This window comes from Scyliorhinus torazame, chromosome 2 (genome assembly GCF_047496885.1).
Source record: "Scyliorhinus torazame isolate Kashiwa2021f chromosome 2, sScyTor2.1, whole genome shotgun sequence".
Lineage (NCBI taxonomy): Eukaryota > Metazoa > Chordata > Chondrichthyes > Carcharhiniformes > Scyliorhinidae > Scyliorhinus > Scyliorhinus torazame.
Genome location: NC_092708.1, coordinates 27990228 through 28017006, shown reverse-complemented (window position 1 = coordinate 28017006; position 26779 = coordinate 27990228). Strand labels below are relative to the sequence as shown.

At 50.8% G+C, this 26779-nt stretch overlaps 1 protein-coding gene across 3 annotated transcripts in view; it reads right to left on the bottom strand.

Annotated features, from left to right (window-relative positions):
* sema5ba (sema domain, seven thrombospondin repeats (type 1 and type 1-like), transmembrane domain (TM) and short cytoplasmic domain, (semaphorin) 5Ba) overlaps nucleotides 1-26779 on the bottom strand; it is a 563950-nt gene that overhangs the window by 299593 nt on the left and 237578 nt on the right. For all 3 annotated transcript variants that reach the window (XM_072469924.1, XM_072469907.1, XM_072469915.1), the window contains 2 exons: nucleotides 9789-9851; nucleotides 2725-2823 (listed from right to left, as the gene is read on the bottom strand). In XM_072469924.1, the coding sequence (XP_072326025.1) occupies nucleotides 2725-2823; nucleotides 9789-9851 (162 nt within the window). The remainder of the gene's footprint in view (nucleotides 1-2724; nucleotides 2824-9788; nucleotides 9852-26779) is intronic.

Genomic DNA, 26779 nt, shown 5'->3' with positions numbered 1-26779 from the left:
AATCTTACTGATACCTTGTAATTAGTTGCCAGGAATCCAAGTAGTCGACACAGACTGTGCTACGAAGATGCGCAGGAGTTTAAGACACTCCCCATTATTTGCGTCAGGTGTCAATGATGTATCAAAATGGTGATCAGACAAACCCACAGTTCACTTTTATATTCAGTGTACAAGTTGACCCCTGCTTTTGGAGGGATTTTTCAAGGCTTCTTAAGGTCGAATTTGACAGTAAACATCCCTGGAACAATTCTGGTAAATCTCCCCTGAACCCTTTCACAACCTTCAACCCTCCTCCATGATAATCCACAATACTGCGTACTTAGCCCTCTGCTATACTCCCTATACACACACGGCTGTGTGGCAAAATTTGGCTCCAACTCCATCTGAGGGGCTGTTTAGCACAGGGCTAAATCGCTGGCTTTGAAAGCAGACCAAGGCAGGCCAGCAGCACGGTTCAATTCCCGTAACAGCCTCCCCGAACAGGCGCCGGAATGTGGCGACTAGGGGCTTTTCACAGTAACTTCATTTGAAGTCGAATTGTGACAATAAGCGATCTGCAAGTTTGCTGATGATACGACTGTAGTGGGTCGGATCTCGAACAACGATGAGTCAGAATACAGGAGGGAGATAGAGAACCTAGTGGAGTGGTGTAACGACAACAATCTCTCCCTCAACATCTGCAACACTAAGGAGCTGGTCATTGACTTCAGGAAGCAAAGTACTGTCCACTCCCCTGTCTGCATCAACGGGGCCGAGGTGGAGATGGTCGACAGCTTCAAACTCCTAGGTGTGCACATCACCAACAATCTGTCCTGGTCCACCCACGTCGACGCTACGATCAAGAAAGCACAACAGCGCCTATACTTCCTCAGGAAACTAAGGAAATTCGACATGTTCAAATTGACTCTTACCAATTTTTACAGATACACCATAGAATCATCCTATCTGGCTGCATCACAGCCTGGTACGGCAACTGCTCAGCCCAAGACCATTAAGAAACTACAGAGGGTCGTGAACACTGCCCAGTCCATCACGTGGCCCCACTTCCCATCCATTGACTCTGTCTACACCTCCCGCTGCCTTGGGAAAGCGGGCAGCATAACCAAGGTCTTACCACCTGGGTTATTCACTCTTCCAACTTCTTCCATTGGGCAAGAGATACAAAAGTCTGAGAACATGCACTAACAGATTCAAAAACAGCTTCTTCCCCACTGTTACCAGACTCCTGAATGACCCTCTTATGGACTGAACTGATCTCTTCACACACTTTCTCTACTTTTTTTTTCCTATAAATTTAGAGTACCCAATTATTTTTGTTTTCAATTAAGGGGCAATTTAGCCTGGCCAATCCACCTAACCTGCACATCTTTGGGTTGTGGGGGTGAAACCCACGTAGACATGGGGAGAATGTGCAAACTCCACACGGACAGTGACCCAGGGCCGGGATTTGAACCCGGGTCCTCAGCGCCGCAGTCCCAGTGCTAACCACTGAGCCACATGCCGCCCCCACACACCTTCTTTACTGAGTAGTACTACACTCCGTATGCTTCACCCGATGCCTGTGCCTATGTATTTACATTATGTATTTATGTATGTCCTATGTTTTTTTTCATGTATAGAATGATCTGTCTGAACTGCATGCAGAACAATACTTTCCAATGTAACTAGTTACACATGACAATAAATCAAATCAAAATCAAATCATTGTTCCTAGAGCATGGTGATCAGAACTAGATGCAATATTCAAGTTGTGGCCTAACTGAGCCTTACAGGGATTCAGCACAACTTACTGTTGTGTTCAGTACCTCTATTTTGGACGAGGTGGCAGTGGGTAGGCTGCCACTGGAGTCAGTATCCGTGGGAGGGTATTCCTAAATTCCTTCATGGGACATGGGGGTCACTGGTAAGGCCAGCATTTGTTACTTTTGATCCGAGTGGCTTGCGAGGCCATTGCAGAGGGGTGTTAAGAGTCAACCACATTGCAGTAGGCGAGGCCAAGTGAATTTGGCAGATTTCTTTCCCTGGAAGGGCATTAGTGACACAGGTGGGTGTTTACAACAACCAGTGCTTAGTTACATGGTCACCATTACAAATTTTCAAATCCAGATTTACCAATAGAATTTAAATTCCATCAGCTGCCGTGCTGGGATTTGAACCCGTGTCCCCAGAGAAGAAGCTGGATTACTAAGCCTGTGACACTACTATTAGGCCACCATTCTTATCCAGACACTTTGTTAGCTGCCCTCATCTCTCTTCCCTGGACTAACGTGACTCCTGATCGGGTTCAGACTTGGTACTTGATTCTTATGCAGTACTTTCACAGCGGGGATTGGGTATGAGAATGGGACTTGTTTGTCGAAAATGGCTTGTTGACACTCAGTGGGGGGGCCGGAGACATTAAAAATGGCTGCTCGGTCAGGCGACAGCAGATGGCTGGTGCCCCGATCAGGAGTCACGTTAGTCCAGGGAAGAGGGAAGCGGGCAGCTAACAAAGTGTCTGAACTGAATGTTGGAATGCTGGGAAGGAGCGCCGGAAAGGGACCAGGTGGATTGCTCTTCGAAAGAGCTGGTGCAGACTCGATGGGCTGAACGGTCTCCTTCTGTGCGTACCATTCTGCGATTGGATGGTACGTGGCTTCCCTCAGCTGAGGAGATCCTCCTGTGTCGAAGGAGCATTTTGTTTCGAACTTTGACAAAGAAGCAAGTCAGCAGGTTTATTTTTACCTGTCGGTTGGTGCAGGTTGGAGAAAAGGCGTTGGTTCCACAAGCAAAGATTTTCTTTCCGTTAATGAGCAGAACGCGAATATAATTCTGACACTCGACCTGAACAGGAGAGAAAAGATACCAGAACTGTATTTAAAGTAGCCATGATGTGGAGATGCCGGCGTTGGACTGGGGTGAGCACAGTACGAAGTCTTACAACACCAGGTTAAAGTCCAACAGGTTTGTTTCGATGTCACTAGCTTTCGGAGCGCTGCTCCTTCCTCAGGTGAATGAAGAGGTCTGTTCCAGAAACACATATATAGACAAATTCAAAGAATTTTGGGGATTGGAATATTTTTTATCACTTACATCCACCAAGTTTGATAAGGATGGTCCACAGTAGTAGTAACAAGTTGGATGTATATGAGGCAGGCTTTTCAGCCTATTTATCTCCTCTTCCTAAATACCACCCCTTTCCTGTGGCATGTAACTCCTTTCATAAATAGTCTTAGCCATACCCTCCCTGATCTTATTGGTAACCCCCACCCTCGTGTCAACCCATAACCTCCTGAATCACAAGGTTCTGAAGGCTTGAGCACAGACGTCTGGGCTAATAACACTCCAAGCATATCCTTGCTTCAAATCAATGATCATTGCACTCAAATCTGGCGATGTTTCTTGAATACACAACAGAAAATATGGGGAAAGAATGTCTTGACTATCGCTGAAAAGGAGGACATGTTGTTGAAGCTTTTTATCTCGCACTCATCAGGTCAAACACCACAGTACCAAATTTCAAACAATCACAACAATTTATACTACAGGTGAACATGTGAACATACAAATTAGGGGCAAGTGTAGGCCACTCGGCCCCTCGAGCCTGCTCCACCATTCAATAAGATCATGGTTGATCGGATTGTAACCTCAACCCCACATTCTAGCCTGCCCCCATTCGCGCCCCCCCCCCCCAACACCTTGCTTAATCAGAATATGTTTGGCTCTACCTTAAAAATATCCAAAGATTCTGCTTCCACCGCCTTTTGAGGAAGAGAGCTCCAAAGACTCACAACCCTCTGAGAGAAACAATTTCTCCTCATCTCTGTTGTAAATAGCGACCCTTTGTTCTAGGTTCCCCCACAAGAGGAAACATCCTCTCCACATCCACCCTGTCAAGACCCCTCAGGATCTTATATGTTTCAATCAAGTTGCCTCTTCCTCTTCGAAACTCCAGAAGATACAAGCTTAGCCTGTCCAACATTTCCTAAGATAATCCATCCATTCATTGTATTAGCTCAGTAAACCTTTAAGCTGCTTCCAACACATTTACGTCCTTCCTTAAATTAGGAGACCAATACTGTACACAGTACCTCAGATGTGGTCTTCCCAATGCCATGTACAACTGAAGCATAACGTCTGTACTTCTGCATTCAATTCCCGTCAGAATAAGTTATAAAATTCAATAAGCTTTCCTAATTACTTGCTGCATCTGCATACTAACCTTCTGCGATTCAGGCACTAGGACACCCAGATCCCTCTGCATCTCAGAGCTCTGCAATCTCTCACCATTTGGGAAATAAACTTCTTTATTTTTCCTGTCAAAATTGGCAATTTCACAATTTCCCCACATTATACGCTGCTTCCCAGGTTTTTACCAACTCGTTTAACCTATATATGTCCCTTTGTAGCCTCCTTGTGTCATCGTCACAATTTACTTTTCTACTTATCTTCGCCCAAGTCATTTATATATTTGTAAATTTGAGGGCGCAGCCCTGATCCCTGTGGGATAATAGTCATTACATATTGCCAACTAGCAAATGACCCATTTATGCCTACTCTCTGTTTCCTGTCCGCTCATCAATCTATCCATGCCCATATGTTAGCCCTCTCCACCACAAGTTTTTAGTTTCTGCAAAACCTTATATGTGGCACCATATCAAATGCCTTCTGGGAATCTAAATATAGTACATCCACTGCTTCCCCTTTATCAACGGCATATGTTACTCCTACAAAGAACCCCGATAAATTGGTTAACGTGATTTCCCTTTCACAAAACCATGTTGACTTTGCCTGATTACCTTGAAATCATCCAAGTGCCCTGCTATAATGTCTTTAATAAGAGTTTCTAACATTTTCCTGCTTTCTGTCTCCCTCCCTTTTTGAATAAGGAAGTTAGATTTGCTATTTTCCAATTTAATGGAACCTTCCCTGAATCTAGGGAAATTTGGAATATTAAAACCAATGCATCAACGATATCAGTAGACACTTCTTTAAGACCCTAGGATGATGTCCATCAGGACCCTGGACTTGTCAGCTCACAGCTCCAGCTATTTGCAAAGTACCACTTCCCTGGTGATTGCAATTTCTTCTGAGTCCTTCACTCCCTTAAATTTCCTGATTTTCAGCTATTTCACCCCTTGCCATTTTCCTTTCTCACTGTAATGTACCTATTCTGTGCATATCATTTCAAATGTCTGCCACTGCACCTCTATTGACCTATCCCTTAACCTCATTTGTCAGCTCCGTATGTTTTCATGCCCTCATAATTGACCTTGTTTAAATTCAAAATGCTTGTCTTGGATCCATCCTTCTCTCCCTCAAACTGAATGTAAAATTCTATTATGACGCTGTCATTATAAGATCATTAATCAATCTTGTCGCATTGCACAAAAGCAGGTCTAGCATTGCCTGCTCTCTGATTGGCTGTAGAATTAAGAAACTAGCCCTAAAACATTCAATGAACTCTTCATCTAGGTTGTCTTTGTCCATTTGATTTTTTCAGTCGATATGCAGATTAAAATCCCCCATGATTATCGCTGTACCTTTCTGATAATCTCCCATTATTTCTTTCTTTATACTCTGCCCTACTGTGTGGGCACTGTTAGAAGGCCTGTACATCACCTCAGGACAAATACAAGAATACCAAATTTCAAACAATCACACGAATTAAGACTACAGGAGAAACGAGTGCTGATTGGTTGGCAAGTTGACTGATGTGCTGAGGTGTTGCCATGGGGAAGCCAATCAGAGTCAATTTACCAACCAATCAGCACCATTTTCTCCTGAAGTGTGCTTGTTTGAAATTTGGCATTAAGACCATAAGACCATAAGATCTAGGAGCGGAAGTAAGGCCATTCGGCCCATCAAGTCCACTCCACCATTTACCCGCTCTCTCTCCATAGCCCTTAATTCCTCGAGAAATCAAGAATTTATCAACTTCTGTCTTAAAGACACTCACCGTCCTGGCCTCCACCTCCCTCTGTGGCAACGAATTCCACAGACCCACCACTCTCTGGCTGACAAAATTTCTCCTCATCTCTGTTCTAAAGTGACTCCCTTTTATTCTAAGGCTGTGCCCCCAGGTCCTAGTCTCCCCTGCTAATGGAAACAACTTCCCTACATCCACCCTATCTAAGCCATTCATTATCTTGTAAGTTTCTATTAGATCTCCTCTCAACCTCCTAAACCCCAATGAATGTAATCCCAGGATCCTCAGACGTTTATCGTATGTTAGGCCTACCATTCCTGGGATCATCCGTGTGAATCTCCGCTGGACCCGCTCCAGTACCAGTATGTCTTTCCTGAGGTGTGGGGCCCAAAATTGCTCACAGTATTCTAAATGGGGCCTAACTAATGCTTTATAAAGCTTCAGAAGTACATCCCTGCTTTTATATTCCAAGCCTCTTGAGATGAATGACAACATTGCATTTGCTTTCTTAATTACGGACTCAACCTGCAAGTTTACCTTTAGAGAATCCTGGACTAGGACTCCCAAGTCCCTTTGCACTTCAGCATTATGAATTTTGTCACCTTTTAGAAAATAGTCCATGCCTCTATTCTTTTTTCCAAAGTGCAAGACCTCGCACTTGCCCACGTTGAATTTTATCAGCCATTTCTTGGACCACTCTCCTAAACTGTCTAAATCTTTCTGCAGCCTCCCCACCTCCTCCATACTACCTGCCCCTCCACCTATCTTCGTATCATCGGCAAACTTAGCCAGAATGCCCCCAGTCCCGTCATCTAGATTGTTAATATATAAAGAGAACAGCTGTGGCCCCAACACTGAACCCTGCGGGACACCACTTGTCACCGGTTGCCATTCCGAAAAAGAACCTTTTATCCCAACTCTCTGCCTTCTGCCTGACAGCCAATCATCAATCCATGTTAGTACCTTGCCTCGAATACCATGGGCCCTTATTTTACTCAGCAGTCTCCCGTGAGGCACCTTATCAAAGGCCTTTTGGAAGTCAAGATAGATAACATCCATTGGCTCTCCTTGGTCTAACCTATTTGTTATCTCTTCAAAGAACTCTAACAGGTTTGTCAGGCATGACCTCCCCCTTACTAAATCCATGCTGACTTGTCCTAATCTGACCCTGCACTTCCAAGAATTTAGAAATCTCATCCTTAACAATGGATTCTAGAATCTTGCCAACAACCGAGGTTAGGCTAATTCGCCTATAATTTTCCATCTTTTTCCTTGTTCCCTTCTTGAACAGGGGGGTTACAACAGCGATTTTCCAATCCTCTGAGATTTTCCCTGACTCCAGTGACTTTTGAAAGATCATAACTAACGCCTCCACTATTTCTTCAGCTATCTCCTTTAGAACTCTAGGATGTAGTCCATCTGGGCCTGGAGATTTATCAATTTTTAGACCTCTTAGTTTCTCTAGCACTTTCTCCTTGATGATGGCTACCATATTCAACTCTGCCCCCTGACTCTCCGGAATTGTTGGGATATTACTCATGTCTTCTACTGTGAAGACTGACGCAAAGTACTTATTTAGTTCCTCAGCTATTTCCTTGTCTCCCATCACAAAATTACCAGCGTCATTTTGGAGCGGCCCAATGTCAACTTTTGTCTCCCGTTTGTTTTTAATGTATTTAAATAAACTTTTACTATCATTCCTAATGTTACTGGCTAGCCTACCTTCATATTTGATCCTCTCTTTCCTTATTTCTCTCTTTGTTATCCTCTGTTTGTTTTTGTAGCCTTCCCAATCTTCTGACTTCCCACTACTCTTTGCCACATTATAGGCTTTCTCTTTTGCTTTGATGCATTCCTTAACTTCCTTTGTCAGCCATGGCTGCCTAATCCCCCCTCTGATAACCTTTCTTTTATTTAGGATGAACCTCTGTACTGTGTCCTCAATTACTCCCAGAAACTCCTGCCATTGCTGTTCTACTGTCTTTCCCACTAGGCTCTGCTCCCAGTCAATTTTCGTCAGTTCCTCCCTCATGCCCCTGTAGTTACCTTTATTTAACTGTAACACCTTTACATCTGATTCTACCTTCTTTCTTTCAAATTGGAGATTGAATTCTACCATATTATGATCACTGCCTCCTAAGTGCTCCCTTACTTTAAGATCTTTAATCAAGTCTGGCTCATTACATAACACTAAGTCCAGAATGGCCTGTTCCCTCGTGGGCTCCATCACAAGCTGTTCCAAAAAGCCCTCCTGTAAACATTCAATGAATTCCCTTTCCTTGGGTCCACTGGCAGCATTATTTACCCAGTCCACCTGCATATTGAAGTCCCCCATGATCACTGTGACCTTGCCTTTCTGACATGCACTTTCTATTTTGTGGTGCATTTTGTGCCCCCGGTCCCTAGCACCGGGCAGGCAACATACCATGCGGGACTCTTTATCCTGCTCACAAAGGATACTATCTATCCCCCTGATAATAGAATCCCCTACAACTACAACTTGCCTATTTACTCCCTCCCCTTGAATGGCCTGCTGAACCATGGTGCCTTGGTCAGCTGACTCATCCTTCCTGCAGCCCTGTTCGCCATCCACACAGGGAGCAAGTGCCTCATACCTGTTGGACAGAGTCAAGGGCTGAGGCTCCTGAGTTCCTGACTGCTGGTTCCCTTTACCTGCCTGACTTGCAGTCACACCCTGTTGTCCCTGGCCACTGGCAGGATTTAAACTACTTACTCTGACAGGTGTGACTGCCTCCTGAAACACAGTGTCCAGGTAAGTCTCCCCCTCCCGGATGTGCCTCAGTGTTTGAAGCTCAGACTCCAGCTCATCAATTCTGAGCCGGAGCTCTTCGAGCAGCCAACACTTACTGCAGATGTGGTCGCTGCAGCTCGCAATGGGATCTGCCAGCTCCCACATCAAGCAGCTCAAGCACATCACCTGACCAGCCATCACTAATTAATTAATTAGTTTAATTTAAGTTTATGAGTTTAGCTGTGTTTTTTTTTAAATTTGGGGCAGATTTGCTATCAACCAATCAGATCACAGCTTTCCTCTGACGTCACTTTTGGAAAAAAAAACTGGAAAACAGGAAGTTACCGTTAGGTTTTTATACTCACAGAGACTGCTCCTCCTCCTCTGAACGGCTCCCGAAATTAGGCCCGAAGAAAGAGAGAGAACAAAACAGTAGGGAGAAAGCACCTTCTCCCACTCTTCACCGAATTACCTCACTGCACCAAATTACCAAATTCTCACTCGGTCTGTATCTCTCTCTCACTCAGGCTGTGTCTCCTTGACCTGCGCAATGCTTACTAATGTGCGCTTTCTGTCTGTCTTTTATACAGACTTTAGGATGACTCACACTAAAACTTCAAAGAGAAGAATACAATGTGTACCTTTGTGCCCCTTAACAGGCCTCAGGTGACTGCCAGATAACTGCCTCTCAGCAATTAGGGTGGGGGCAGCTTCAGCCAATCAGACACTAATCTACACTGCACTTTTAACTGAAAAACAGCAAAATTAGATTAACCACTTACCTTTCCTGGTTACCTCACTGCACCAAATTACCAAATTCTCACTCGGTCTGTATCTCTCTCTCACTCAGGCTGTGACTCCTTGACCTACGCAATGCTTGTGTTTGTCCTGATGAGTGCTAGCTAAAAAGCTTTGGCAGGTTTCTCTTTTCAGCAATATAAAATAATTTCTCTACCGCCCAAATTCGGTTCAAGGGAAATCCAATGTAAAGGTTCAAATTACTTAAACCAAACAATTATTTTGTAAACTCTGCAAGGAAAGCAAAAAGCATCAACAGTAACAGCATAGTGATGCTGGAACGATGAAACTACACATTAACCGTGTTGTGACGATGGCTTAAAAAGTTACCTCGGTCTTCCCTTTACTCTGACAGGCCTTCCTGGTGTCTTCCTCTGGTCCCCATTCTATTGCCTAGGGAACAGGAATATACAAGTCACATGACATGCTTCAGCTGCCCGAGAGCCATGTTGTAACGATTGAGTATTGGAATGGAGAGGCAAGGTGGCAAGGTGCAGGGAGGAGGAGATGGAGGGAGGGGAGGGGAGGGTGAAATGGAGGGAGGAGGGATGGGGAGATGGGAGAGGAGAAGCGTACATGGAGGGAGAGGGTGCGGGGTAGGTGGAGGGAAGAGGGGGGTAGAGGTATCAGAGGGCAGGGAGGAGAGGGTGGGGTGCAGGCAGAGGGAAGAGAGTGGGAAGGGGAAGGATGAGAGAGGGCAGGGTAAGTGGGAAGGAGAGAGCGAAGGGGAAGATGGGGAGGAGAGTGGGAAGGGGGATGGAGGGGGGAGAGGGGGAAAGGGGTGGGATGAGAGAGGGGAGGGTAAGTTGGAAGAAGGAGGGAGCAAAGGGGAAGATGGGGGAGGAGAGTGGGAAGGGGGATGGAGGGAGAAGAGGGGGGAGAGGGGGGAAGGGGTGGGATGAGAGGAGAGGGTAAGTTGGAAGAAGGAGAGAGTGAAGGGGGGATGGAGGGAGGAGAGGGGGGAAGGGGAGAGAGGAACAGGGAAGTGGGCAGAGAAGAAGCAATGGAGGGGATTTAAGGGAAATTGGAGAGGGAGTGGGTTGGATTGGAGAAGTGTGGGGCAGAGGAGGAAAGGTTGAGGGGAGAAGGGGAAAGGGATGGGGAAGTGGGTACAAGAGAGGTAGGAGGGGAGGGAGCGAAGGGGAAAGTGGGAGAAAGAGGAGATTAGGTGGAAAAAGGAGGGTGGGGATGAAGAGGGGGTTGGGAAGTGGGGAGGCGAGGAAGTGGAGAGAAGAAAAGAGGGTGAGGGATAGGGAAAGAGCAGGAGAAAGGGGGTGGGTGATTGGGGTGGGGAGAGGGAAGGTGGATTTGAATTGAGGGAGGGGAGGGAGTGAGTGAAAATGGAAAGGGGGTAAGAGTTAGCATTTAAATTCTAATGAAAAAAACCTTCACCTATACTCTTGAGGAGATTTAGTGAGCAAGACGTTTTGTTCGCTTGCTGTGTGTACAGCAAGGAGTGAAGTAATCCTTTCAAACCCTTGTTAATCAACAAGTCAACGGAGGAAAACGTTCTTCATTTGCAGGTTTGATTTACTGTTCACGAGTCACTTCAGTGAAAGGACGTTCCCTCCATCACCAACCAATGGCTGAACCATTCACTGACTTAATGCTAAAAACAACCTCTAAAAATTATTGGACAGAATTCTCCGTCCCGCCAGACCCGTTTTCTGTGCGGTGTGCGCAGGATCCTCCGTCCTGGCAGCCGGCCAATGGGGTTTTGCATTGTGGCCACCCCACGCTGTCGGCAAATCTGCGGGCGTGAGTGCGCTGCCGGCGAAACAGAGGATCCCGCTGACGGAGAATCCCGCCCATTTTGTTTTGGGGCAGGCTTTCTATCCTGAAAATGGCAAATCGGCTCCAACGTGACCCCTTCGAAATGGACATGTCCCCCACCACGGGTGCCTCACAGAGCTATCAACCTTATGGGGCATCGGAACATAGCTTAACACCATCCATCGTCCGACTGGGATTACTGGACAGCAATCAGGAGCGAGCGGCCCCACCCTTACCCTTGAACCTATCTCCCCGCTGCCCCTCCCCACTCCCCCCAACTCTGTCAAAAGTAGCAAACATCTGATGGCACTGTTCATTCAACTGTTACTTTAGATCACCAGGTAATGAATCGTATAGCAGAGCAGGAGGCCATTTGTACCATGGTGCCTGTGCGGGCTCTTCGAAAGAGCTATCCGAATAATCCCGCCTCTCCTCCTGTCCTTGCCCCATAGTCCAGCAAATTCTTCCTTTGTGAACAATCCCAGTTCCTCCAGTCTCTCCTCACAATTGAAGTCCCTCGTCTCTGGTACTCTCCTTGAGGAGTCTCCTCTGCGAGGATAGGAATCTTTGGAGAGCTGCAGATGCTCACTCGTTCAGTATATTCAAGACTGAGGTCGCTCAGAGTTTTGGGCACTGAGGAATTCACAAGAATTAGGAGCAGGAGTAGGCCATTCAGCCCCTCGCACTTGCTCTGTCACTTGACAAGATGGTGGCTGATCTGATTATGGCTTCGACGCCGTTTCCCCTACCCTTCCCCACCCAGCCCGCCCTCCGTCAACAGTGTCCGTGGCCCTGGCTTCCCCCCGTGCGAGTGAGAGGGTGGAGGCGTGAGTGAGAGTGAAGAGGTGGGAGAGCGGGACTGCGAGAGAATGAGGGAGTGTGAGAGCCTGAGGAGTGAGAGAGAGAGTGATGGGATGAGTAAGGGAGCGTGAGAGAGGAGAGGAGAGAGTGAGGGAGTGTGAGAGAGAGAGTGATGGGGTGAGTAAGGGAGCGTGAGAGAGGAGAGGAGAGAGTGAGGGAGTGTGAGAGAGAGTGATGGGGTGAGTAAGGGAGCGTGAGAGAGGAGAGGAGAGAGTGAGGGAGTGAGAGAGAGGGAGTGATGGGATGAGTAAGGGAGCGTGAGAGAGGAGAGAGTGAGGAAGTGTGAGAGAGTGAGAGAGAGAGTGATGGGGTGAGTAAGGGAGCGTGAGAGAGGAGAGGAGAGAGTGAGGGAGTGAGAGAGAGGGAGTGATGGGATGAGTAAGGGAGCGTGAGAGAGGAGAGGAGTGAGTGAGGGAGTGTGAGAGAGAGAGTGATGGGATGAGTAAGGGAGCGTGAGAGAGGAGAGGAGTGAGGGAGTGTGAGAGAGAGAGTGATGGGGTGAGTAAGGGAGCGTGAGAGAGGAGATGAGAGAGTGAGAGAGTGCGGGAGAGTGAGGGAGAGAGCATGTGTGAGTGCAGAGAATGTGTGTGAGAGAGAATGTGTGCAGGAGTGCACATGTGCGCCAGTCTCCCCTCATCGTGTCGAGCAAAAATCTGTCTAACTCAGCCTTGAAAAATTCAATGACCCAGCCTCCACAACTCTCTGGGGAAGGGACTTGCACAGACTGACAAAATGAGAAAAAAATCCTCCTCATCTCTGTCTTAATTGGGAAACTAATTTTTAAACATTGTCTCCTATTTCTAGACTCCCCCAATCAGGGGAAGCATCTTCTCAGCACCCACCCTGTCAAATCCCCTTAGCACAGTGGGCTGAATAGCTTGTAATGCAAAACAAGACCAGCAGCGCGGGTTCAATTCCCATACTTAGTTTCTCCGGAAACTAAGGAAATTCAGCATGTCCACATTAACCCTTACCAACTTTTACAGATGCACCATAGAAAGCATCCTATCGGGCTGCATCACAGCCTGGTATGGCAACTGCTCGGCCCAGGACCGCAAGAAACTTCAGAGAGTCGTGAACACCGCCCAGTCCATCACACGAACCTGCCTCCCATCCATTGACTCCATCTACACCTCCCGCTGCCTGGGGAAAGTGAGCAGTATAATCAAAGATCCCTCCCACCCGGCTTACTCACTCTTCCAACTTCTTCCATCGGGCAGGAGTTACAGAAGTTTGAGAACACGCACGAACAGACTCAAAAACAGTTTCTTCCCCACTGTCACCAGACTCCTAAACGACCCTCTTATAGACTGACATCATTAACACTACACCCTGTATGCTTCATCCGATGCCGGTGCTTATGTAGTTACATTGTATAGGTTGTGTTGCCCTATTATGTATTTTCTTTTATTGCCTTTTCTTTCCATGTACTTAATGATCTGTTGAGCTGCTCGCAGAAAAATACTTTTCACTGTACCTCGGTACACGTGAAAATAAACAAATCCAATCCAATCCATACCGGCCTCCGCGAACAGGCGCCGGAATGTGGCGACTAGGGGCTTTTCACAGTAACTTTCTTGAAGTCTACTTGTGATAATAAGTGATTATTATTATTATATGCTTTCAATAAGATCCCCTTTCATTCTTCTAAATTCCAATTTCAGGCCCAGCCTGCTCAACCTTTCCTTATAAGATAAGCCCTTCAATGAGTCGAATGATCAAGGATCAATAGGTGTAAAAGTTCAGAATGATCTTCTTGTTGGTGGAGCAGGTTGGGGAGCTCTGTGGCTGCCTCCCACTCTTAAATTTTATGTTCTACGAAAGGGCAAGACATCTTTTCGAATGTATGGTTCCGGGGATTGGACACAATAGTTCAGCTGAGGTCTAACCAAAGGTTTGGAAAGGTTCAGTATAATCCCCTGATTTTGATCTTGCCCGATTCTGAGGTTTTCATCTCCTCTTCTCGAAGCTTGAGTCCAGTCGATGTGTCGGCCTCTGCGGAGAAGGAATTTCAAACTTCTCGCGCTTCAGGAAAGTGGGTAATGCTTCAGAAATAATAAAGAGGAGGGTTGCCAGGGATGAGGGACTTCATTCCCGAGGAGAGGTTGGAATAGTTCGGACTTGTTCTCCTTGGAACAGGGAAGGTTGATGTCGTAAGAGTTTGTTCAGCGGGTCTTACATTGAGGTTCGAAGGCTTGTCAGCTCAAACATTTGTGTCATCAGCAAATTTAGCAATGGTACCCCCAGTCCCATCAGCCAAGTCATTTATATAAATTGTAGAAAGGTCCCAGAACTGATCCCATTGGAGATTAACACTACACACCCTGACAACCAGAAAGACTCATTTACGCCAACCCTCTGCTTCCTATTCGCCACTCTTCAGTCCATATCAATATGTTACCCCTACACCAGGAGCTTTCATTTTCTGCAATAACCTTTGATGTGGCAGCTGACCAAATGCTTTAGTACCGTGCATGCGACCATCGGTTCCTTTTGGGGGAGGGGGGGGGGAGGAAATGGGGCGGGGAGAGGGGGAGGAGGATGGGGGAGGGAGCGGGGGTTTAAACACAACTGTGCCTTCAAAGAGCTAGAAAGGACAAGATTGGCCAAATGTACGTTTCTCTCAGTCCCAAATCTGCCTTTTACAATTCTGTCCCACTTTCATTGTTGCATTTTAACGTTAATTAATTTCAACTAAAGGGCCTCGTTGCAAAAATATGGGGATCAACTTTCTTTAGGTTCGAATGCTGGCAGGGCTGTTCTGCATTTCCATTGTTAATTTCGGGTTCCCGCATTTTCCAGGGAATTTTCTTTTGCGTTCCGATCCCAGGAAAGAGGCGGTGGGGCTGGTAACAAGAGACACGATTGCGATGAATGTGGTGCTTCTCTCTAATCACTTGTCCGCCAGACTGTTTTTTTTTGTATTGTCGGAAGGCACGGTGGACAAAAGGGATTGAAAGAGGGCGATACGAAAAGCCAGACTAAATGAAGCCATTGAGCTGGGGAGCAGAGGTTAGACTCGTCAAAGGTGCTGAATTAGCGGCAGGAATCATACTCGGCCACCAGGGGAGGTCGGGCCAGGTCATGAATTGAATGGGCAGCCAGGGGTATTGAAATGTGAACAAGAAGGCAGTAAAGTGTTTGTCTCTCGTTTCCCCTGACAACCACATTCGAAATCAATACGTGAAGAGCACAATCACCTTCTACACTGTCGACATTGCAGCCTGTCTCCACTGGACACCAAGCCCTGCACTGCGAAAGAAGAGATGGGGAAAGGGGGAGGGGAGAGGGGGAGGAGGGGGATGGGAAGGAGGGTGAGGCAGAGGAGAGGATGGGGGGAGGAGAGGAGGATGGTGGAGGAGAGAGGGGGAGAGAAATGTGGAGGAGGGAGAAGGATGGGGAGGGGGAGGGGGAAGGTGGAGGGGGGAGGGGAGGAGGATGGGAGAGGGGAGGAAGGTGGGAGAGGGGGGGAGGGATGGGAGGAGGAAAAGGGGAGCGGAGGTTGGATGGGAGAGGGGGAGGAGGACGGGGAGAGGAGGTGGATGGGAAGGGGAGGGGGAGGGAGTGAGGGGGAGGGGGATGTGGGGGGCAGCAGGATGAGGATGGGAGGGAGATGGGGAGGGGACAAGGATGCTAGAGGGGACAGGGGCAGGAGGACGGGAAGGGGGTTTGTTTGGCAATAATAATAATAATAATAATAATCGCTTATTGTCACAAGTAGGCTTCAATGAAGTTACTGTGAAAAGCCCCTAGTCGCCACATTCCGGCACCTGTTCAGGCAGGCCGGTATGGGAATTGAACCCCCGGGCTGCTGGGCTTGTTCTGCATTACAAGCCAGCTGTTTAGCCCACCGTGCTAAACCAGTCCCTTACTGGGAGGAGAATGGGAAGGGGAGAAGGATGGAGGAGGAGGGGAAAGGTTAAGGGAGGAGGAAGAGTGGAGAGGGATGGAGGAGGGTAAGAGCAGAGGGAAGGAGGGGAAAGGGAGGTGGGTAAGGGAAGAGGGAAAGGAGGTTGGGGAGAGGGGAATTGGAGAGGGCAGAGCTGCAGGGGTGTTCAGACGGGGAGAAGGGAGGAGGGTACAGAAGAGGGGAAGTTGGTGGGTATGATGGCAAGGGAATGTGAGGGTCAGGTAGGCACAGAGGGTGAGGGAGGGAGGATGAGGAAGGGGCAAATGGTACGTGGGGAACAGTTTTGGAGAGGGGACGTGTTGAGATTGAGTGTGCTAAGGATTGGGGAAGAGGAAGGGATGGGGTGAGGTGAGGCTTGTGGAATCAGCCAGGGAGGGGCATGTTTAACACTGGGCTAAATAGCTGGCTTTGAAAGCAAACCAAGGCAGGCCAGCAGTGCGGGTTCAATTCCCGTACCAGCCTCCCCAAACAGGCGCCAGAATGTGGCGACTAGGGGCTTTTCACAGTAACTTCATTTGAAGCCTACTTGTGACAATAAGCGATGTTCATTTTCATGTGGCGGATGGTGGGGGGTATTGAAGGGGAAGGACTGGGGGGGGGGGGGGGGCAGTTCCCTGTGTTCACGATCAAATTGAGAAGCCTACAGCTATGTAGAATAATCCCTGGGTGGTCAGCTAATGAATTTCAGGAACACAAGACCCAGCAGAGCGTGTGGTTAATGTCCTCTTAACCTGAATGCACTTAAAGTGACATCTCATCTAAACCACAGCAGTGTTGTTAAAAGATATTGGTCCTTCTTTGCTCTGGTTTAGAGCAACAATAAATAATCCCTGTATAATAAATAAGAGAGGACACATCCAGGCACAGAGTAAAGAGAACGTACAGGTTGTCAGGGGATTTAACTCTTAAATAGCAATTGCAGACTTTCTTGTCACCTAAAGGTAGGTTTGCTGAACTTGACCAGCCTTCTGCTCTTTCACATCGACATAAATCACCTACAAGGTCTGTACCTCGACAGAAACAGTACTAATCTCATTATACCAGACCCAGAGCACGTCACAACTTAGCCCCCCCCAGCACCCCCCCCACCCCCGGGCATCCCGATAATCCCGGACCTCGACCGCCCTCACTGAGACCTGCCAGGTTGGACCCGGTGAGAGCCTTGGTCAAGTCTGGGCCCCATCAGTGTCTCCTCGGTGAGACTGCCTGCAGTCCCAGCCGCGGCCACGGCTCCCAGTGGCACTGCTGGGACAAGAGAACTGACAGCCCTCTGGCTGGCCGGCAGCTCCAAGAGCGGGAACTTCCACCCGATGAGGGAGAGAGTGACAGAGAGCGAGCATGTGTATGTGAGAATGTGTTTATATATGAAAGTTGGTACATATGTCATATGTGAGATTGTGTGAGGGATAGAAAAAAATACTTGTGTAAAGCAAGGCTTGTACCATGTTAAAGGCATTTATTCTCCAGTTCTCTGTCTAAAACAGGTCTGACACACAGCACCTCAATCTCCACCTTGGTTAGGGCAAGGAAAGAGTTCCTGAATCCATCCCAGCCAGAATGGTTATTGAAGCCTATGCTATTGGGCTGGGTTACAGGGATAAAGGGGATAGGGTGGAGGCTTGGTACTTAAGTAGGGTGCTCTTTCCAAGGGCCGGTGCAGGGGGTTGGTGGAGGGGGTTGGGGGCGGGGGTTGGGGGCGGGGGTTGGGGGCGGGGGTTAGGGGCGGGGGTTGGTGGAGGGGGTTGGTGGCGAGGGTTGGTGGAGGGGGTTGATGGCGGGGGTTGGTGGAGGGGGTTGGGGGCGGGGGTTGGTGGAGGGGGTTGGTGGCGAGGGTTGGGGACGGGGGTTGGTGGAGGGGGTTGGTGGAGGGGGTTGGTGGAGGGGGTTGGTGGCGGGGGTTGGTGGAGGGGGTTGGTGGAGGGGGTTGGTGGAGGGGGTTGGGGGCGGGGGTTGGTGGAGGGGGTTGGTGGAGGGGGTTGGTGGAGGGGGTTGGTGGAGGGGGTTGGTGGAGGGGGTTGGGGGCGGGGGTTGGTGGAGGGGGTTGGTGGCGAGGGTTGGGGACGGGGGTTGGTGGAGGGGGTTGGTGGAGGGGGTTGGTGGCGGGGGTTGGTGGAGGGGGTTGGTGGAGGGGGTTGGTGGAGGGGGTTGGGGGCGGGGGTTGGTGGAGGGGGTTGGTGGAGGGGGTTGGTGGAGGGGGTTGGTGGAGGGGGTTGGTGGAGGGGGTTGGTGGAGGGGGTTGGTGGAGGGGGTTGGTGGAGAGGGTTGGTGGAGGGGGTTAGTGGCGGGGGTTGGGGGCGGGGGTTGGGGCGGGGGTTGGTGGAGGGGGTTAGTGGCGGGGGTTGGGGGCGGGGGTTGGTGGAGGGGATTGGGGGCGGGGGTTGGTGGCGGGGTTTGGTGGCGGGGGTTGGTGGAGGGGGTTGGTGGAGGGGGTTGGTGGAGGGGGTTGGTGGAGGGGGTTAGTGGAGGGGGTTGGTGGCGGGGGTTGGTGGAGGGGGTTGGTGGAGGGGGTTGGTGGAGGGGGTTGGTGGAGTGGGTTGGGGGCGGGGGTTGGTGGAGGGGGTTGGTGGAGGGGGTTGGTGGAGGGGGTTGGTGGAGGGGGTTGGTGGAGGGGGTTGGTGGAGGGGGTTGGTGGAGGGGGTTGGTGGAGCGGGTTGGTGGCGGGTGTTGGTGGCGGGGGTTGGTGGAGGGGGTTGGTGGAGGGGGTTGGTGGAGGGGGTTGGTGGAGGGGGTTAGTGGCGGGGGTTGGGGGCGGGGGTTGGTGGAGGGGATTGGGGGCGGGGGTTGGTGGCGGGGTTTGGTGGCGGGGGTTGGTGGAGGGGGTTGGTGGAGGGGGTTGGTGGAGGGGGTTGGTGGCGGGGGTTGGGGGCGGGGGTTGGGGGCGGGGCTTGGTGGCGGGGGTTGGTGGAGGGGGTTGGTGGAGGGGGTTGGTGGAGGGGGTTGGTGGAGGGGGTTAGTGGCGGGGGTTGGTGGCGGGGGTTGGGGGCGGGGGTTGGGGGCGGGGCTTGGTGGCGGGGGTTGGTGGAGGGGGTTGGTGGAGGGGGTTGGTGGAGGGGGTTGGTGGAGGTGGTTGGTGGAGGGGGTTAGTGGCGGGGGTTGGGGGCGGGGGTTGGGGGCGGGGCTTGGTGGAGGGGGTTGGTGGAGGGGGTTGGGGGCGGGGGTTGGGGGCGGGGCTTGGTGGAGGGGGTTGGTGGAGGGGGTTGGTGGCGGGGGTTGGTGGAGGGGGTTGGTGGAGGGGGTTGGTGGCGGGGGTTGGTGGAGGGGGTTGGTGGAGGGGGTTGGTGGAGGGGGTTGGTGGAGTGGGTTGGGGGCGGGGGTTGGTGGAGGGGGTTGGTGGAGGGGGTTGGTGGAGGGGGTTGGGGGCGGGGGTTGGTGGAGGGGGTTGGTGGAGGGGGTTGGTGGAGGGGGTTGGTGGAGGGGGTTGGTGGCGGGGTTTGGGGGCGGGGGTTGGTGGAGGGGGTTGGTGGTGGGGTTGGTGGAGGGGGTTGGTGGAGGGGGTTGGTGGAGGGGGTTGGTGTAGGGGGTTGGTGGCGGGGGTTGGGGGCGGGGGTTGGTGGAGGGGGTTGGTGGTGGGGTTGGTGGAGGGGGTTGGTGGAGGGGGTTGGTGGAGCGGGTTGGTGGAGGGGGTTGGTGGTGGGGGTTGGTGGTGGGGTTGGTGACGGGGGTTGGGGCGAAACCGTAATGCGCAGGTGCGCACCACGCGTCGCGCATGCGTGGTGGCGCAGCGAACTTGCTGACGCTACGACGTGCGGCAACTGTGGCTCCACCCATTTAAAGCGGCAATGCCCTTCCAAATCTCGACAAAGCCTACGATGTGGCAGACTTGGCCACTATGCTGCCTTATGCCGAGCAGCTCAGCCTGCCAATTCATATCGCTTCAGCCAGCCTCGCAGGAATGTTCGGGCAATTCAACCCATGGTCACCGAGTCCGATGCGGACCTCCCACACAGCAGTGACACCGAGGACCCGAAGGCGCCTTTTCGAGTCGGTATCGTGACAAAAAACAGGGTGTCCCCAAAGCAAAGACACCAGCCGCTGTCGGTATACAGCATCGATCCAGACGATGAGTGGTGTGCCACCCTGACGGTCAACCGGTCCCAAATACGATTCCGCCTGGACACTGGTGCCTCCGCCAATCTCATTGCGCGGTCTGACTTCCAAAGCCTTTGTGTCAAACCAGCCATCCTTCCAGCAGCCTGCCAGCTATTGGATTACAATGGCAATGCCATTGATGCCACCGGCTCATGCCAACTTGAAGTGACGCACAGGTCACGCAAAGCCATCCTTCCTTTTGAAATCGTGGGCTCCTCGAAAGCCTCCCTGCTTGGCGCGCAGGCATGCAAGCTGTTGAACCTAGTTCAGAGAGTTCTCTCTCACTCTCCTGATGACACGTCTGCCTTTCAGGACGCCGACTTCAGGACGCAACTCGACGCCATCATCGACCAGCACCACGACGTCTTCGAAGGCATGGGCACGCTCCCGTACACCTATAAAATCTTATTGAAACAGAATGCCACACCTGTGGTGCACGCACCTCGCAGGGTCCCAGCACCCCTTAAGGACCGCCTCAAGCAGCAGCTGCAGGACCTCCAGAACCAAGGAGTGCTTTCCAGAGTCATGGAACCAACCGACTGGGTCAGTTCCATGGTATGTGTAAAAAAGCCTTCCCGCGAATTGAGAATTTACATTGATCCCAAGGATCTAAATCGCAATATCATGAGGGAGCATTATCCAATTCCCAAGCGCGAAGAGATCACATACGAGATGGCTCGCGCCAAGCTCTTCACCAAACTCAAGCCTCAAAAGGATTCTGGCAAATCCAGCTCGACAAATCCAGCAGGAAACTGTTTACATTTAATACCCCTTTTGGCAGATATTGTTACAACAGGATGCCGTTTCGGATCATATCTGCTTTAGAAATGTTCCACAGGATTATGGAACAAATGATGGAAGGCATTGAAGGTGTTTGTGTCTATGTCGACAACATAATCATTTGGTCCACCACCCCGCAGGAGCATGTCAGTCGCCTCCAGCGTGTATTCAAACGTATACGTGAGCAGGGCCTCCGCCTCAACAGGGCCAAATGCTCTTTTGGTCAGTCGGAACTCAAGTTCCTCGGGGACCACATCTCCCAGTTGGGTGTGCGGCCGGATGCGGACAGGTGGCTGCTATCACAGCCATGAAAACGCCAGAGGACAAGAAGGCGGTCCTCCAATTTCTGGGCATGGTCAACTTTTTAGGGAAGTTCATCCCTAACCTCACCTCTCATACCACGGCTCTCAGGAGCCTGGTCAGGAAGACGACAGACTTCCAATGGCTCCCTGCCCACGAGCGTGAATGGAGAGAACTCAAAATCAAACTCACCACGGCCCCGATCTTAGCTTTCTTTGATCCAGCAAAAGAGACCAAAATTTTGACTGATGCCAGCCAATCCGGCATTGGGGCAGTGCTCCTGCAACGCGATGAGGCCTCATCATGGCCAATCCTCCGAGCCTGCACATCTTTAGGGATGTGGCGCGTCTCATCAAAAAACACTTGGAAGGCCTAGCTAGGCCTCATCCCGTTCCCAATTCGGGTCAATGCTCAGCCGGCTTGCCCGAAACCTCTCCCATGTCCGGTGGTGCCAGACCTCAGATTAGGACAAAGCTTCTGCATGAGGAGTTGCATCTAATGCACCACGGCCATCACCCCCGGCCGAGAGGGCTGTCAGTCCTCTGGGACTGGCGCAGAGTCACCAGCAGTTTGCTTCTGTTTGCCACCCTGTTAAATCAGGACATTAAAACGATTGGGATTTTTTTTTGTTAACTTTCTTTGGACATTACTTTTTTGCCGTTATTAAAATATTGAAAATCAGGGGGGTGGGGGGGGGGGGGGGGGGGCTTCTTGTCTGACGGTCAAACATCACCCACTTGGGCAACGAGTCATTTTGATTTCCAATGGCCAGCTGGCCCCGAAAGGTCTTCGCCAGGTGACGCACGCGCGGGAGCGCCAGCGGCCGCTCACGGCATCCCCACGCATGCGGAGGGGAGGGGGTCTCTTCCGCCTCCGCCATAGCGAAGACCATGGCGAAGGCGGAAGAAAAAGAGTGCCCCACACGGCACAGGCCCGCCCGCGGATCGATGGGCCCCGATCGCGGGCCAGGCCACCGCGGGGGCATCCCCTGGGGCCAGATCGCCCCACGCCCCCCCCCCCCCCCCAGGACCCCAGAGCCTGCCCGCGCCGCCTTGTCCCGCCGGTAAGGTAGGTGGTTTAATCCACGCCGGCGGGCGAGGGTTGACAGCGGCGGGACTTCGGCCCATCGCGGGCCGGAGAATCGCCGGGGGTGGGCCCGCCGATGGGCGCAATTTCCGCCGACCGGCGCGATTCCCGCCCCCGCCGAATCTCTGGTGGCGGAGAATTCAGGACACAGCGGGGGTGGGATTCACGCCAGCCCCTGGCGTTTCTCCGACCCGGTGGGGGGTCAGAGAATCGTGCCCCACGAGTTCAAATGTCACTATTAATCACAGGAGAATATCGCTACAAAAGCTGTTGTGAAAGCCTCACTGCTTCATTTACATTGTTAATATTCTAACTTACGATGACTGGCGTTCTTAAGCAAACAGGTACTGCTGAATGTGCTGTAAGGAAATTTATGTCAAAGCCTTTAGAAATATAAATCTGGGTTAGCCCTGCAGCCTCACAGTGCAGAGGTCCCAGGTTCGATCCCGGCTCTGGGTCACTGTCCGTGTGGAGTTTGCACATTCTCCCCGTGTCTGCGTGGGTTTCGCCCCCACAACCCAAAGATATGCAGGGTAGGTGGATTGGCCACGCTAAATTGCCCCTTCATCGGAAAAAATGAATTGGGTACGCTAAATTTATTTTAAAAAAAGAAATATAAATCTGGAGCTGGATTCTCCGATTCTGAGGCCGTGGGAACGGCGGTGCTTTACACCCGAAAAAGTGGCGTAAAACGGCCACCGACTCCCCGTTTGATGGGGCTAGCATGCCGGCAGTGTAGAGCTCCAGTTGCCGATACGACCCCGAGCATTTCCGAGTCCGTGGCCACGCATGCGCACGGCTGCGTACGCGCCGTGCCACATGGGGGCGGCCACTCACGGACCCGGCCCGCGAAATAGTGAACCCATTTTGGCCAGCTCGCACACCTCGGACTGCCTCCCAACAGTGCCCCCAGCCCCTGATGAAGCCCTCCCTGCCCGCGGCTCGGCTCGCCCCGACTGTGGCGACGCTGGACTCAGTCCGCAGCTGCCACGCCGAGTTCCAGGCGGGGCGGGACCATGAGAGACCCACGCCGTCGGGAACTCGGCCGGTCGGGGGCGGAGCATCGGGGGCGGGGTGATCTCCGGCTGATCGCCGAACGCGTTTTCGGCGACAGCGACCGGAGAATCCAGCCCCTAGGGTCAATAATGTACTTTAATAAACACAGAAACAAGTTTAGTGAAAGAACCAAGAGAGTCTGGGGAACGTCTGATGGGTGATGAGTCACAACGTAAACCTGCCCCGATTCATTAATTCATTGGGAATGAGTGAGCCGCGGCCCAAATGGACAGCTGTAGGGGGAAATGAGAAGACACAACCGTGGTGAATGAGGCGTTTGCTGTTTCAAGGTTGAATTGAAGCACATTATTGGGGAAATACGTTACCTCGATGTGGGCATCATTAGCAAGGCCAGGACAGATTAATCATCGCCAGTTGCCCTTGAGAAGGTGGAGGTGAACCTCAGCAGCCCAGGTGGCGTAGGTGCACCCACAGTGCTGTTAGAGAGGACGTTTCCAGGACGTTGGCCCCAGTGGTCAAACACAAAAGGACTGAATGTCCCAAATTAATTATTTTACCGCAGGTCTTCTCTGACACCCAACTGAAGGGTCAGCAAGGACCTCAGTGCTTCATCTGATGGGACAGATGCCTCTGTAAATGCAGCCTTCTCTCCATACAATCACATAGGATGTACGACACAGAAACAGGCCATTCGGCCCAATCAGTCCATGCTGGTGTCTAAACTCCACTTAAGCCTTCTCCCATCTTTCCTCATCTAAATTTACCAACAGAACTGTGAGGAGTGAAGGATTTTAGTTGTATTGGATTATAAACATTTGGCAATTTAAGGGTTAAAAGCCTGTGTTACAGTGTGTTTGACCGCAGTGGTCATGTTTTCAAAATAACTTGTTTTGCAACACCAGATAGCTTTTTGGAGCCAGAGGTGAAATTGACCATCGTAAAAGCCTGGGTTAATGCACTGTTGTTTGACTAGGGGTATTCCCTGGGGAGTTAATGGGCGGGATTCTGTGATCACCGAAGCCGAAATTGTGTTTGCCGATCGGCCGGAGAATCCATTTTTATGGCAGAATCGGAGGCGGCGGCATTTTTCCGATGCTCCGCACCCTCACAAATGGCGTACTCGGGGAGTACGCCGCACACCGTCGGGACGGTCTCAGGACGTCACGTGAAGCGCTCCCCCCGATGCTCCGTCCCCCATGAGCCGAGTCCCCGACGGCATGTAGCGGGTGTGCTCTCGCTTTCCGGGACCTCGCGGTTTCGGCGGGGGGTCTGGTGGGGGGGTGGTCCGGGAGTGGCGAGGGGTGTTACGGGGAGGGGGGGGGGGCAGTTTTTGGCAGTCCGGGTCCGCGCATGGCCGGCACCATGTTGTACGGCACGGCCGCTGCCATGCGCATGTGCGGCCACGGACCAGGCCGCTCTGCATCCATATCGGTGGGGGGGGGGGGGCTTTACGTGGCCCGGCTGCTAGCCCCCCACCAGAGTCAGAGGCGACTTTTAGGTCATAAGACCAGACGGATCCCGCGGACATAGCTGCAGAATCGGAGAATCCAGCCCAATGTGTTTTCAGTTTTGGGAGATGATGTCATTACTGGGTGGGGCTAAGGGATTCAGCCATTTTGCAAAAGCTTTTTGAGTTGAGTTCTAATCTAGCTACCCTTTAGACCACAAGTAAAGTCTATTGCTCTCACAGTAGAATAGTTAAAAATAAGATTAATAGTATTTAAAGCAGTGCAGACTTGTCTGAGGACAAGTGGGAATCTGAAACAAACCAGTTGAAACAACATTTTGAAGACAACTAGCCAGAGTTTGCAGGGGTTCCAACAGGAGCCAAATCCGAAAAGCAAATATTACGCTGTGCCCTTGGGATGTAGGATGGATGGAGAGCTGTATGGTTTTTTTTCTTTCATATGTTTAATTGGGAATAGAGATAGTAACTACGGGTGTGTTTACTGTAATGAATAAGATTGTTTAAGGGGTAAATTGTAAGCTATTTTTGGGTGTGATGTTAAAGAGTTTAATATTGTGTTAATAATAACGTTTTGTTTTAAAATATCAAATCCCTATTTCTTCATGCAATCACTCGTGGCGCAAAGTATTCGTTCTGCACAATCTTACAAGATAAACTAAAATATTGTTTCCATCCAGTATCTGAGCCACTGTTGGGGGTCTGGTCTGGGATCGTATTATAACCCTCCATTCCCTACTCCCTCGTGTGCTCATCCAGATCCTCCTTATGTTCACTCCAGAAGCGACTTCCACATTCTCACCACCCTCGGTGTCAAGAGATTTCTTCTGAATTCCCGATTGTATTTCTTAGCGACTATCTTATTTTGATGACCTCTAGTCCCCCCCCCCCACCCCCCCCCGCCCCACCACAACACAATAGGAAACATTCTCTCTGTATCCATCCTCTCGAAACCCTTCAGAATTTTAAAGACTTCTATAAATTTACGCCGCTGCCTTTTTTTCTCCCCCCCCCCCCCCCCCCACCCCCCCAAGAGAAAATAAACATCTCCTGATGTGTAAACCCGTTCATTTCTGGTACCATCCTTGTAAATCTTCTCTGCACCCTCTCCAGTGCCTCTATACCCTTTTTTATAAGATAGCGATTAATCACTAAGTGTGGCCTTAGGAAGGATCGATAAAAGCTTGGTACCACTTCCCTACTTTTTAACACTGACCCTTCAGAAATAAATCCCAGTGCTCAGTTTGCTGTTTAGTAGCCTCGTTAACTTTTTAAAAAATTAATTTAGAGTACCCAATTATTTTTTTTTCCAATTACGGGGCAATTTAGCGTGGCCAATCCACCTAATCTGCACATATCTGGGTTGTGGGGGTGAAACCCACGCAGACATGGGGAGAATGTGCAAACTTCACACGGACGTTGACCCAGGGCCGGGATTCAAACCCGGGTCCTCAGCGCCGCAGTCCCAGTGCTAACAACTGCGCCACATGCTGCCCCTATAGCCTCGTTAACTTTTGGCGGTTGCTTGATGTATTTGTACTCCGCGAGCCCTTCGTTCTTCTATCTCACCCAGGGCGGGGTTCGTTTGGCCTCGCCCACCATCAGGATTGGTGTGGCCCCACTGAAAGTCATGGACTTTGGGCAATAGACCCTGCCACGAGGAGGCCGGAGATCTTCAGACGAGTGTGGGGTTTGAACCCTCAACCTCGGACTCAAGAGGTCACTGCGTGGTCGACTGAGCCCAGCTGACACCCAACAACATTTGCGCAGGGGGTTAAATTATAAAAAAGGAAAGCAATGGAATTTTAATTGCGGGAGGCGCTGTGCTCTCGGTCGCAATCAACTTATTGCTCCTTCACCCTAGTAGAGTTGGCTCTGAATCACTCACTGACTGAGAAAAGAAAGAATTAGTGAATAGTGCGTAACGAATAATAGATGTCTTGGAACTGGTTAAAGGCAGTAATTGAATCCTGAAATTCTTCAGAATCGTATGAGCAGGGAGATCAAAGCACAGGTAGCTCCATGTCACCAGAAACGCTT